Source organism: Uranotaenia lowii, chromosome 2, assembly GCF_029784155.1.
Source record: "Uranotaenia lowii strain MFRU-FL chromosome 2, ASM2978415v1, whole genome shotgun sequence".
Classification (NCBI taxonomy): Eukaryota; Metazoa; Arthropoda; class Insecta; order Diptera; family Culicidae; genus Uranotaenia; species Uranotaenia lowii.
In genome coordinates, this window is record NC_073692.1 from 372764767 (window position 1) to 372779616 (window position 14850).

The window sequence follows — 14850 nt, forward strand, 5'->3', positions numbered from 1 at the left end:
GATTGCTTATCATCGCCTACACGCTACTTGGCTTTCGGTCTCTTTCTTTCATCGTGAGGGCAGTGGCATATTCTAGGATGCCACACAATATTTGGTGAAATTTTTCCTTTCAACTTTCTCGATCGAAAAAAAACTTTCCTAAAAAATACAAAAAAAAACAAAAACGGAAAAAATAAGATGCGAGAAAACGCGCTTGAGAAAACAGTTTCGATGCACATATAACCGTACAGCACAGCTACAAGGGCTCATTTGAAAATGTTTGTGAGTAGTGACTCCAGAGAGGACTACTTAGAAGATGAAATCAATAAAAAATACAAGTAATTAATTTTTTTTTAAATTCATGCAGTTTTATACAGAGTTTTAAGTTACGAGTTGACTTTTGGCGAATTTAACTGAAGAAACAAAGACTAGCGCTAGAACTGTGGCTCCAGAGAGGACGTTTTCGAAGACTTAAACAAAGTTAACGAAATTCAACTCCCCATGTTGTTGATTAGTTTTATTTCCTTTTTTACTGGCCAAACAACCAGCTGCAATTCGAACATCAACCGAGAGACATTGAAATGTATGCTTAGGTATGTTGTATACGCAACAGTTTGCGCACAGTAGATATTCTACAGATTCAATTCTGGCTGTTACCCATCCCAAGTAGTTTTCGCACCCCCGCAAAATTCATTGACTGGTTTTCACGTTTGTTTCGGTAACGTTTTTTTTTCCTTAAGTCCTTTTGATAGTGAAGGTGCTTTACTTTCGGTATAGCTTTGATTGATGGAAAGTCGACTAAAACTGCTACTACTGGTACTATTTCTTGATCTCGAAGGTCGTTTTTTGTTTAGTTTGTTTTGGTTTTGCAGATTGTGTTCTCTATACTGAGTTGTGTGTTTTGCATTGTTATCTAGTGAAGTTTTGTTTTTGCGTTTTGTTACGATTCTTTTAGGTTTTGGTATTTTAAGTTTCTCGAGATTGTGATAGAACTTTGTTTGTGTGTTTGTTGTCGTTTGTGTTTTAATCTTTGTACAATCGTGTTTTAATTCTGTCCTCATCAGGTTAAATCGGAACTTACACTGTACAGATAAAGGCAAAATCTATTTCATGATATCTTTTTTCCAGTTTTTTTAAACGTATGTTTAAGTTTCTTCGAATAGAATTTGTTTTTTTTAATAGAATTTCGATCTACGTAGTTTAGTAAGGATCGGTTTGAATTTGCAAAATTGTTTTGGATTTTTTGTCCGTCTTTTCGAATGTTAACTTGTGTTCTCATAGAAGACTGAAGAGAAATCAGATTATGGCCATGGTTGAAATTGATATTGAAAATTGATACTTTCTTCTTTTTTATCTGGTCACGAGTTTAAATTTCAAACGGAGAATGTTTGATCGAAAAACAAAAATTATTTGACCAAATTATTTATTCTGAATTTTGATTCTAAATAACCTTGAAGCCTACAATTTTTTTTTCAGCTTACAAAAATCATACACACAAAACTTTTGGGGCTCTACTTAGCAAAAAATCGCTGTTACTTTCCGTTAGCAAAATTTTTTTTTAACTTTCGAGTTAGCAAAATGCTAAATTTGCTTGTTTTTGAGTAAAACCAAAGTTTGGTAGCCGTTTGATTTTTGACAGAAGCCGTTTTGCCGCCGCCAACCGTTTCCAACCAAATCCAACGAGCAGAAATCTAGTGCGGAAGCAGAGTTCGCGGCTGCCGTTGGCTTTTGTGACCAAATCGACTTCCGAACGGTGCACTTTTGTCGATACAGGAAGCGTACATGTGAGGATAGATCTCAACAAGAAATTCCGGTTTATAATGTGTAATTTTTTTGTATTTTTTTAACCAGGTTCCCGCTGCCGGCATCACATCAATCCAAGAATGGTTGGCGGGAAAAATGCCAAGTCCTGGCACAATTTAAAGTTTTAAGAACAGACACCAAGAGCTGAAATCAACCCCGCCATTTTGGAACAATCCGGAACTGGTAAAAATTTCGATCCGGATTCCGCTACCCGGAGGATAAGTTTACATGAACAAAATGAAAAAAATAAGTGAAGAGGGAAAATGAGTGAGAATTCATAAAAATGTTCCAATAAATAAATAGAAGAAAAAGAATCTGTTTCTGTACTTTGTTTGGTTATTCCCCAAGAATATCAATAAAAAAAAATTAATTTTTCTATACAAAATCCCACGCGATCTTTTCCACCGGTTTTTGCTAGAAATTTGAGCAAAAATAGCGGCGGCTAGCTTTTTCTCTCGTTTACTAAAGTTTTAGTTAAAAAATATTGCTATATTGATTGCTAAATTTCTAGCTGGTCAAATTTGAGCAAAATTTTGCTAAATTCTGGCCTCGAAAGTTTTGTGTGTACGTTATTCTTTAAACGTTGTAGAATCTACGACATTTTGAAAATCATTCACAAAAATCAAGTTTTGGATGTAGCTTTGTGACCCATTTCTTTCGAAGAAAATGCTATGAATGACATTTTGGAAGAAACTTTCTTTTGTCCAGTAAACTATTTACGAAAAAAATAATTTTAAACATTGCAAAAAAAAAATTCACACTTTTCCAAAGTGTCTAGATTTAGGAGCTAATTTTGACAAACTAACTTTCAAGAATAGATAAAAATTCGCTTAGCGCGTTTTTTTTTTGAAAAAAAATTAGCATATTTAACAAAGATAATGTAAATAAAATTTTTGATTCAACGATCAAATTTTTCGAAAATTGCGAGTAGTTTTGATTCCTGAAAAAATCACTCAAGTTTTCAATTTTTCCTTTTTTTTGACGATCAAAATGGGAATATTGAACATTTTTTTAAAGCGTTAGTCAAAACGTTTTGCAGTTTTCGACAAAGTCGTTCAATAAATTAAAATATTTTCAAAAACTTCCTTCAGTCCAACAGGGTAAATGTGCAACACCAGTCTTCCGAAAATCAATCAAAACAAATACTCAGGATGCGTTTCCTATTGGAAACATTCAGATTGTATAATGGGATAGCGCCTCTCGCAACTGCTTCGCCTGGCTGGTATGCAATCTCGATCAGCGCTCCTATCAGCTATGCAAACCGAGTCGCATCATTCAGAATTATCGGTTTAGCAAACATCGCATATCGGAGATGAGTGAGATACAAACTGATCCATTCTGAATGTAGCTCACTCAGTATCTGCCTGAATTATATGAAATTCAAAATTATTTTTTGCAGGACGAGAAAAATCAAACAGTTTTGCGGGACACCATAAATTCTCAGTAGTTTTAACGTGACGGACGACAGTTTAATAAGAGAACTTGTAAAATTTGAAAAACATGGCTAAAGTGAACATCTTTCCCTCACAAACACAACTTCAATTTGATTTTGATCATACTGATGTTAAAAAACGTTATAACAACAAATAAATTTATTAATTTGCTATATATCAAATCAAACAAAATACGCTAATGATCGGCTTCATGTATCACTCACTCACTGCCTGATCCATTCACTCCTGATCGAAGACCAACAAGATTCGCCGTATGCATTGCGCATTGGTGAGATTCCAATTTGATGATGGTGCTGCACTGTTTTGACAGCAAGCATCGTACGAGGTGATCTGTATTTTAGCGATGAATTGAACGATCGATGATCGGGTAGGTCCAGTAGCAATCAATAACGAAACCCGACCGTTGTACGTTCAGTTGCGAAGTGCAATCAGAAACATTCATTACAGAGGCGAATCTACCCAGCAAGCCTCTATAATAAAACAAACAAACAACAAAACATTCATTGAAAATGAGTGATATTCGGAACACTGTCCAACACTATAAATGTACGTTTAACTGACGGTGTCTTTTTTCAGGCCTTTAAAATAAAAATTCAGAATTTCTGGAAGAGGAGATTCTTCTTTTTGTTACGCACGGTTGGAAGAAAAACCACGATGGGTCTAGTATAAGGCTGCCAGATTTTCCGATTTAATCCGGATTTTATTGAATAAAAGTCCAGATATTGCCCGGAATTATTCACTTTATTTGACAAATCAAGCAAAAAAAAATGTGCTGTATTTTTTTTAAATTTATGCCTCCAAAACGATTTTTTTTAAAAGTTTTATAAAAATAATCATGAAATGTTTTTTGGAAGCCTACAATACGATTTCAAATCGGACAATGCGTTGTAATGAATTTTTTTTTCAATTTTTTCTTTATATTTTTAAGTAATTTCTAGGTTTTGACAAAATTTGCACGGATTTTTGGTTGCAATTTTGAAATTGTATGAAATTATATAGAATTGCCCGCATTTGTCTGACTCAGATACGTGTTGAAAAAAAAATTTGGCAACCTTAGGCTAAAATAATATAGCCAAATTTTTTCAGCATGTTTCTTTGCCGGACAAGTCTGAGCAATTTTATCTAAAAACCTGGCAAAATCCGCGGATTTGATTTCTAAATTTTCGACCAAAAATCCGGGCAAATCACAAAAATCAAGAAAAACTTGATTTTTTTAAATCGTCAGGAAAGATTAAATCGTTATTTAGGCTTCTTAAAAGCCTTGCATGATTATTTCTATAAAAATTGCTCATAACACTTCGTTTTGGACGCATAAATTAAACCTTCTACAACACAAACACAACACAATTTCTATTTTTGTTGTTTGAGTTGGAAAATAAAATGAATAAATCCGGGCAAATCCGGTCTTTTTCAATGAAATCCGGACAACCGAGCCTGACCGGACTATTCCTAAATTTTTAATAAATATCCGTGCAAACCCGGATAAAACCGGGAAATCTGACAACCTAAGTCTAGAACAACTGTTTTTTTTTTAACTTGAAAATACGAATTTGGAAGGAAATTCTAAAAACAAACAAATGTTGTTCAAATGTAGGCACCCGAAAATGCTGGTCCCTTTCTGATCCACATATTGCAATCGCAAATGTTCTAAAAAAGTTAATGTTTTAAATCCACATGAAGTGTGTTCTACGGCAACACTGTAAATGTACGTTTAACTGACCGTGTCTTTTCGTCAGACCTCGCTTTCACACTTTTTTAGGAGTAAAAATTGTATTGCCGATCACATCTTCTTCTTTTTTGAATTCCAAATAAATTTTGTTTTGGACAAAAGAGGGTCTCTTCTATAGTGTGGCAACATTTCGGAAATGCCAAATTTTTTTTATGAAATTGTTTTTTAAAAAGACACCGTACCACCTACCTCGCAAAATCATAGCAAAATAAAACTATAACTAGTACTGGCTATATAAATACTTTCACTTAGTAGTTTGTTTATGTTATTTTTTCTTCATTTTTCACACTTATAAATAAATAAATAACTCCATTTTCGCACTGCTACAGTAATTTGTCACTCTCTCTCTGTTTTTTTCTTTTAGTTTATCTATATAAATATACCCTGGCCGCTTACATATAGATGATCGGTTTAGTTTTCAATCGGTTTAGTTTTTGTTTTCTTTTCTTTGTTTTTTTTGTTGCTGTATTTTACTCATACCCATCGACAAATAGTTTGTATATAGTAGATAAATAAATGGTTGTTGTGATATTTTGTTTACTTTATTTTTACATGCACATACACATATACACCAACGTACTCTCTCGGCCTGGTGGCCAGTTTGCCAAAAACAATAGTCTCACGTCGATGACGCTTTCTAATCTCAGATGACGCCATTTTTTTCTCCACCACCAATACCACCAACGCCACAAACGTCAAATCACAAACGTGGAACGATGATGGTGGTGGGATGGTGGGTTTGAGAAACGCTGCTGCTGCTGTTTCCGCCGTCCTGTTGTTCGAAATGGCAGCCGCCACCTGATTAACATACGGAAAAATAATTTTCGTAGCAAAAATCGGGCCGCTGCTCTCAGTTCCCATCCGGTTTCGGCAGGTTGGTATCGTACGCCCGGATCACGTCCGTCTGGGACACGTTGCCGCCCTCCTCCTGCGAGAAGGCGAATCCATCTGTTGTCGGTTTTGGGGATTTGAAATGAATGAATAAGAGATTATATGTATTAATGTTTGAAACATTTGTAATAAATAATTGTTTTGTATCGAAACCGGAACTTTTTAAAATGTTTGAAAAATGTTGTACTAGGCTTTTTATCACTAGCAATACTATATCATTCTGAGCTGAGCTGTGTTTTGATTCTTAAAAATTAACATGCATTCATAAGATAAGATGAGTTTTTGAAATTAGACAATGATTCTCCCAATTTAAAACTTGGTTTTATTGTCCCAATTTTTTTTTTGAGTTTTTAGAGGCTTCCGAATTTCAGTTTCCGAATGAAGTATCTATTACAATCCCGAGATTCCAAATTCAGAATAAAAATCGAAGCTTTAAAATGTAAAAAAATACAAACTTTGTAATCTGGAATCTCTATTCAGTGTTCTTGGAAACTTAGTTGAGTAATGAATATTCGTTACATTTATAAAAGTAAAAATACAATTTAATTCAACCTTTGTGTCCTTTATTTATGATTATCATATTTGTGAATCTGGCAACCGAATTTGAGTTTTAACTTTCCGACTTCAAATTTCGAATTTTAAATTTCGTTTTTGAATTTTTCAAGTAACCACAACAATTTAAAATCAAAAAGTTTAACCCAAACGTAATTTTACTTATGTATTCCGATACAGATTTTTTTTTCTTCCTGATTCCCAGTTATGAAATCTTATCTTTTTTTCCAAGTTGAGAGTTCTGATTTGAGCACTCAGAGTTTAGAGTTTTGAGCACTGAGTTCTAAATTGTAAGTTATGATTCTTCAGAGCTCAAGTTCATGGTTTGAAGTTCTGAGTTCACAGTTCTAAGATCTTAATTTTTAACGTTGAAATTCAGAGTAATGAATTCCGATTTCAAAACTCAAAATTTTAGGATCTGATTTGAGAATTTGAAGTTTAGATATCTAGGTCTATATTCATAGCAGGATTGCCAGACGATTTAAAAAAAAATCTGTATTGGACTCATAAAAAAATCTGTATTTGAACAACAACCACCTAAAACTTCTGTTTCTTGTTTCTGTGTTAGTTTTTTGCTTTGAAATTTGGAAATGTGTTTTAATGGTTTTAACGTATTCATAATACAAACAATGACAAATTGTTCCATAATTGAGTTTAATATAAAGTGATAAAATGTTAGTTGTAAGTATGATAGATATGAAAATTAGTACTAAAGGGTAATTCACTTATACCAGATGAAAAATAGCAATTTCGTTTGCCGCAACAGCTCTTTTATCTCCCGTTTTATGTAGATGAAAATTTATTAAATTTACGACAAATATTGGTAATTGTTGGTTGAAGTCTAAGGAAAACCATTGCAATTAGGTTTTAGGAATCGAAAGTTTTGTGTTATGGAGGTTTAAATTTTAAGTTGCGAAATTTATTTTTTTGTCAAAATTCAAGAGAACTATTGCAATACCAACCGCTTCAATTAAAACCTTTTGAATTATTTGTTAAATCAATATAAGTCACTCAAACATAATCCATGATGAAATGTTTTTGAAAATTGAAAATTTTTATCTTATTATCTAAAATTGACTTAATAAATTCAAGCTCTCTTGATATATGAAATCATGATCTAGAAAATGAATGAAACATAAAATCAGCAGATTATTTTCAAATTCGGATTTTAACATGATTTAAACATACTGGATTACTGAATATTGAGCCAAAACTATTAATCAATACTAAAATGCGAAATTCAATCGAAATACTTTGAAGTTGAACATTATATATCTCCACAACCCTAGGAACAAATTTTAAAAGTTAAGCAGCATTCAGTTTAGTATTCTTTCATTTTAAAATATAAAATTTTTAAGCTATTTTTGTAATTGTCTGAATCGGAAAGCGAAATGTAATAGATTTGGCAAATGATTTTAAGTTGTAATTCTAAATTATTAGCAAAATAATTTTAAATGATAGATATTCTGAATTCTTAATATCATTTCTTTTTAGTAAATTTTCACAATATTGCTTATGAAATCTTTAAGTTCGAAAATCTTTATTAAAGTAGGAAGTTTGAATTCAAGCTATGAATGAAAACAACGGAATGTTAATTATACAATTATGCATAATGAGAAATTTGAATTTGATTCAATAACATAGAATTTCGGTTTTTGTATGAAAGTCAACCCCTAACCTGGATATAATTATTTTGTATTTATAAACTAAATCTCGTTTCAACAGGTGGACTGACTTCAAAAAATGAAATGCATAATGTATAAGAATTTAAATTTATTTTAAAATCATAAGGTGTCCTTTATTTCAATTCAGACAATCACAAATCTATTTTATTCAGTTATAATCTGGTTTTTCTAGTGAGTTTTGAATTAAGAACCTGACGAGTTTTGAATTAAGATTTTTCTATATGATTCTCAATCCCTCTTCTCTTAAAACCTCTCTTAAATTGATAATCATAAATCCTACTTAATAGATTAAAAATTTAGGAGAAGAGATTTCATATGAATTTAACTATCGAAATTTGTTCTCTATTTGGTGGGCTATCATTCACCGTTAAAAAGACAAAGCCGCCGACCGTGGCCTAGAGGATAGCGTTCAAGTCTTCTAAGCCAGAGGTCATGAGATCAAGTCTTGGTCACGGCAAACATAGTACTCTTTCTGTGGGTTGGTGGTGTTAGCATTAGTAAAATGCTAGCCATTATATCCTTGAAAGATGTACGCTTAAGTCTTAAGTAGAATTTAGATCTCTTCAAAGAAACGTGAAGTTTCACTGAGATCCTATATGTGTGTGTTCGTTTTTCAAAACATTTAAATTAAGCTTACTGTTGATAAAAAGAGACTATTGAAGCTCCCTTTCTACTAGCTTAGCATCAAAGATAAGTAAAATGGTTTTAGTCGTCACAAAAGTTAACTGGTTGGAGTTAAAGGCCTGGATTAATAATTTTGTCAAAAATAAGGTACACCATCCCGTCTCATGTCCAATCATTGTTCCTTAGACGCGGTACTCTATCGTTTTGACATTGCTAGCAGCAATTTGTGTGGTTGCGGGCAAGGTTACCATGACATCGAGCATATTGTTTGGTCGTGTGAGGACCATCTTCTCGCCAGAACGAATTTAACAGACTCCCTTCGGGCCCGAGGAAAACCACCTAATGTTCCAGTGAGAGATGTACTAGCTATGCTAGATTTGGACTATATGTTCGAAATTTACCTTTTTCTAAAAGCTATCGATCTACGTCTATAACTCTTTTTTTTTGTTTTCATATTTCCCTATCTATTTTCTTTTTTTTTTCAAAAGTGAACTAGATATAAGCACACAATTGTAATAAAACAAAACGAGTTTGGCTCCTTAAAGCCTAAAGGTATGAGCCGTTTCAAATAAAGAATTTACAAAAAAAAAAGAAATAAGGTACACCAGGGCAAGTTTAAATAGAGTGTGCTATTGCAAGCAAAACAGTATTTGCGGTATATCTTCTGCAGTGAAAGATAAAAATTTAAAAAGATTTAACTCAGTTAGCCCATAGAAATTGGTTCAGCAACAATAGTTTTTGAATTTTTAAAAAAAATCTGTATAACTCTGTATTGATGTTTAAAAATCTTTATCAGTATCTTATTTGTATTGACGTCGATAAATTTGTAAAATGCAGAAAAATATGTATACATGACACCGCTGATTCATAGTTCAGAGCTTACACTCTCCTTTTTTGGTACCCAAATTAAGTTTGACCGCAGACACCAGATACCCATACTGACCACTGAAGGCTGATTTTGGCGCTTGTTCCGCAGCGCTATCTACGGGTTATCGTGAAACTAACGGCCACATACACAAAAGGAAAAATCTCGATATATCACACACACATTTGCATTATGCTATTTGTTTTTTAACATCTGGCGATGAACACGGTCGTTTTTGATCACCTACTTTTGATAGAAAAAAAATAACACGATATATTTTGAAAACCACTTAAAACCGTTTTTGAATTAGATCGCATTCAACCATAAAGCTTATAAAAAATACATCGACTTCTACAGAAATTAAAATTGAATGAAAACTTGGGGTTTTTATGCTCCACTTCCTTATTGCGTTGTGGTTGAAAAATAACCATTTAATGTTATCTTTGGCTTCATTTGTGAAGATCACTTTCGACTGCAAGATTTCGTTAACCCCGAAACCTTCGTCAAGAGTAAGTTCAAGTTTCCCGAGTAGAAAAATATTGTGACGACCCAATTATTTATAAAACGATCTAGGACTTGTTGAGAAAACGACAAATGGCATCGTAAAAACATTCCACTGATTGTATATTGCAAACTACAGTATATTGAATGTGGCTTTAAATTATGTTACTGTTTAGAACTGTTAAATCAGTTGAATGGACGAGATTCTTACAAAATTTTGTTGAACAATCTGTTTCAGTTAGAGTTTCTCAAAACCCTTCACCTAGCCGAATTGCCGCATTTATAGAGGTTTATAAAAACTGAATAAAACAAATGTAGAGGTAATATTTACAAAAATTGTAAAGCTATGTTTCGTTAACAGAAGAAGCTTAAAGAAAATCGCAACAACGAAATATACCATTAAGTTATCATCTACAACAAAAAACCGGTGTCAGATTTTCATTTACTTTTTTCTCTAATAAATCCTTAAACTTCCCTTTCTATGACAAATTTAGTCACATTCGAGAAATGTCTTCTTTTCAAAATATCTAACTTAACTTGGATATCAAACTAGCCCTTTTACCGCCCACTGGAAGAGGCAGTTGTGGAAACAATATTTTTGTTTTCGAGATGATGCATTTTCCTGCAAATTTAGTACAATTTCTAACAAAGTGCGTTGGTTAACATAATGATGATTCTTGACAAACAATCTCAATCATCCGAGTCTGTTTAGTAAGAATAGCTTAGCTTTTCCTGTTCTGTTGTTGAGTTATTTTTGCATTATTATTTTTTTTGTTAAATTTAGAACCATTTTTTGAATATCGCACGTGTAATTGATTTTATCCATGGGTAAAATAAAACAAACGCGAATTCGTCGCATAAAAATCAAAACATTAAATGAATTCACTCACACTGACATACGATATTTCTAGAGTTGGTTTTGATTAGGTCGTATGAGCCACCTGACGTGTTTTGAGAAAATCGCCTTTAAAGTTTCGAATCACGTTTTAAATTCTCGCTTTGTTAGTATTGCCCAAATTCGTCTGAGAATTTGGAATCCAAAGTAAACATGGACGAAGAACATTCGAGTCCACTTAAGATGGCTGTTAGTTTCGTCTTCACAAGTGAAGTTGCACTTACGACCTATAGCATTTTTGATTTGGCTTAAACGTCCTTTGATCAAGCTACAAGTTCAACCTACGCTTTACCGTTCAAGTTGTTCGGAATGGTATCCATGACTTACAAATATTCCAGGCCTCTGTAATCAAAACAAAATGTTGTCTTTTAATACGGTCAGAATTGAAGCTTCTTGTACTCACACCACAACGCATTGAAGCCATCCATTCAGTTAGACATAGCTAGAATCACTCCACCAGGCAGTTATTTTTTATAAATTTGCGTTTTTACTTAAAGTTTCATAACTTTTCTAAGCACTTTTCGCGACGATGCACAACGACGTTAACGCCAACTAGCCGAATTGTTTTTAACGTCCTTCTGCATGCACGGCAAAGCGGGGGGATGCAAAAAGTCACAAAAACCAATTTCACGCGAAAATGAGAAAGTTACTTTGCGTCCTAAATTCAAACCATTCTGTAGAATTTATTTAATAATCAAATGAAACCATGTTTTTACCAAACAAAGATTACATGATTATTAATCGTTTGCAGCCAATAACTCAGTTTTGTGAATATTGGTTCATACGACTTAATCAAAACTAACTCTAGATTTGACATTCCATAAAACGTCAAGAAAATAAAAATGACTTTCGTTTGCATCAAGATAGTACTGTTCTTTTACCATCCAAAATTCGTTTTGGTGGTGTGGAAAAGCATTGAAAACGATATATAAGTTTAGTTACAGCGAAATTATTTCTTATTTACTGGGCAGCGGTTAAGAAACATTAAAATGACCCTTATTCAAAATTATAGTTTTTTGAAGAATGGATTCATTTAGTAAACTAATTACTTTCGAAATATGGTTTTAAGAAAACTTTAAATCAAAACAAACAAAATGAACAAAATGTAAACAAACAGTTTTATTACGAATAAAAAATACTGACATAAACTAGTCGCAACCTCTTTCCATTTAGAATATTTGTAGCCTGGACAACATATTCTATATGTAAAATCCAAATTTTAAAGTTGTTTTGATAACTTTTAAAGCAATTTTCTGTGAATTCTCAAGATGTTTCAAACGACGTAATGAATGCTCACGCGAGATGGCCATTACAGTTGTTTTTTGACAATTCTCACGCACATTTGAGCAGGGAAAAATGCCCGGTCGATAAAACCCGGTCGTTTCTGAGGTTATTTTTCGAAAAATTTATAAGTTTTAGTGAAACTACCAGCATTATATCACGAACACTTCCAGCGGCAAATAGGATTAAAGATCTTATCAATACATTCATCACATTTATATATTATCTAGCTTTTTTTACATTGTCTAAACACGTTCCAATCAACCCAACGAGAATGTCAATAACTTATTTCACTCCTCAAACCTATCTAGGTACGAGCCAAGAAACAGTTAAGATAAATTAGAATTCAAGTTTTTCAAGGAGTTATATCACTTATATGTAGTTTGTCTTTTTGGTCGCAGTCAACCTTTCAGATTAAGACGAACAATTCCGAACTCAATGAATTATTTACAACGGACATTACAATTTTCATAATGTTACTCAGCCGGATAAATTAATTTTGAAATCAAAACTGAATCTCAAAATTAATTGGCTCTGAACTAAGGACCGCTTTAACGTTGCGTTTGTATTTTTTTTTTCATCTCAATCGATCAACAGTCATTGTTTATACAACATTCATATCTTATTATGATACAGTAAATTAAAGTAAAAAAATAACATTGAAGACAAAAAAGATAGTGAAAATATTTGAGATAGAATTTCAATTACTAATGGGTGATTCAATCAAGACGGTTTTCATTTGGCTTGTTAATTATCAAGTGTAACTTTTTTTCTTGATGAAGCACAATAGTTTCACGATGCCCCGACAGATGGCGTATGATTCTGGGCGACTTGTAGTCAAGGCGTGTAAAGCTTCAGGTGTGTTCTTATACCAATGCATGGAATCGTCCATCTTGTGACAGGCAATCGTAATCGTAGGCATGGTAGGCGAACAATTCGCTGTCAAAAAGCGCTCCGTCTCCACCCCCTACCGATCAGAAACTTTTGGTACCCCTTGCCTACTTTTCCTCAATATGCATCCACCCGTAGCTGGAGGCACTCTGCTTGTAGTTGTATGGATTCAAGCGCCACTGATCAGTCTGGGTATCTGGTGTCTGCGGTTTGACCGTGGTTGAAACCATAATTCGATTCTATGAACTAAAAATTGCTTTACCATTTTCCTCCTTGCGAGGAATAACGGAGTTCGAACTACGAACTCAAAATTGATCCCTTTTTTCTTGCCGTTAAAAGCTCACCGTGGGAAGAAAGTTTTTATTTTTATTTTGTTTAAACGAGAATCGGATCGACACAGCAAAGTTTTGCCGGACATTTGTTATCGATCCGGAGGAAAATTTTAGAAATTAAGCCTTGTGAAAATAAACGTGAAAAAATTTTATGTTGTCAATAACTCAAAAACGCGACACAACTAGTTAACGGCGTCTCTGATGGAACCATTTTATTTATCGAAAATAAGTATCGCTAATTTTTGCGCCATTCGAAAGCTGAGACTTTCCCCTTTCATTTGAGCCCAAATTAAAATAATCCAGGGATTCTAGAATATTTTAAAATTTTATAATTGTTCCGGAATAATAACCCCATAAATGCCCTTTAGAATATCCTGAATTAATTTATGTAAAAAATTGATTTTTTAATGTAAATAAACCATCCTGAACATTTAAACACTCTACAATCAATAACTATAAGTCGGTAAAGTTTCTGATCTTGTTACAATCAGTGATGAGAAGATTTATTAGATTTTTCAAATAAAATAATAATCACTACATTCTAACTCTTTTTTCTTCATTTGTATCACTTTGGTGTCTTCTACAAAGTTGAAGTCAGGAAAATTTCCTATTAGATCATGTTGATGGCATATGGAGTGGGATTAACGCTAAAGGTACAAGCGTTTTAACAATGACTGGTAGGTATGATTTCGTCATTGAAAAAAAAACATTAAAATGGTAAAAAAAAAAATTCAAAAAATAAATGGGTTATTTCAAATTCGGGCTCAAATGAAAGGTGGAAGTCCCGGCTTTCGAATGGTGCGATGCTTATTGTTGAAAAATAAGGTTTTCTCTAAGAGACATCGTGAGTGTGTGTAACATGGTGGAATCGAGTTCCCCGGTTTTCACCGTGGAATTTTCATCAAGGCAGGTGAATCGAAATAAAAATTTATAGTTTTGGAAACCTCGTAATGTAACTCAAATATGTTAAACAACTTTCCAGTTTTCCGTTATTCAAAGTCTAAGAAAAAAATCCTAAAAAACATGCTTCGGAAAAAAACTATATCTAAGCTACGGAATGCTTAAAAAAATTCTTCACTTAGTTTCCAAGAAAGCTAAAGATAAAAGCTATACGTTGCACATAAGTAATTTTTTTTGAAATTTTTTAAGATCATGATCACAAAAAATGTAAAAAAGTGGTGTAAAACCGTGCTTTTCTATCAATAAATCGTCAAAATTGTTGAACACTATTCGTACCGGAGGGAGTCAAATGACATATTTTTAACTTTAAATGATTGTAACTCCTACTATAATTGTTTTTTTTTTCGCAAATTTCACAAATCTCTTGATTCTCAACCGATTTTTACAGTTCTGGAAAGCTTGTAACGT

General features: G+C 33.0%; 1 protein-coding gene across 13 annotated transcripts in view; it reads right to left on the reverse strand.

Annotated features, from left to right (window-relative positions):
• Positions 1–479: 479 nt before the first annotated feature.
• Positions 480–14850, reverse strand: part of LOC129749354 (probable phospholipid-transporting ATPase IA) — a 267863-nt gene continuing 253492 nt past the window's right edge. For 11 of the 13 annotated variants that reach the window (XM_055744302.1, XM_055744304.1, XM_055744306.1 and 8 more), the window contains one exon: positions 5681–5913. In XM_055744302.1, coding sequence (XP_055600277.1) covers positions 5816–5913 — 98 coding nt within the window. In that variant the 3' untranslated portion in view covers positions 5681–5815. Of the gene's footprint in view, positions 5914–14850 lie in introns of all 13 variants that reach the window. The other 2 variants (XM_055744303.1, XR_008738026.1) reach the window with 2 other exon arrangements.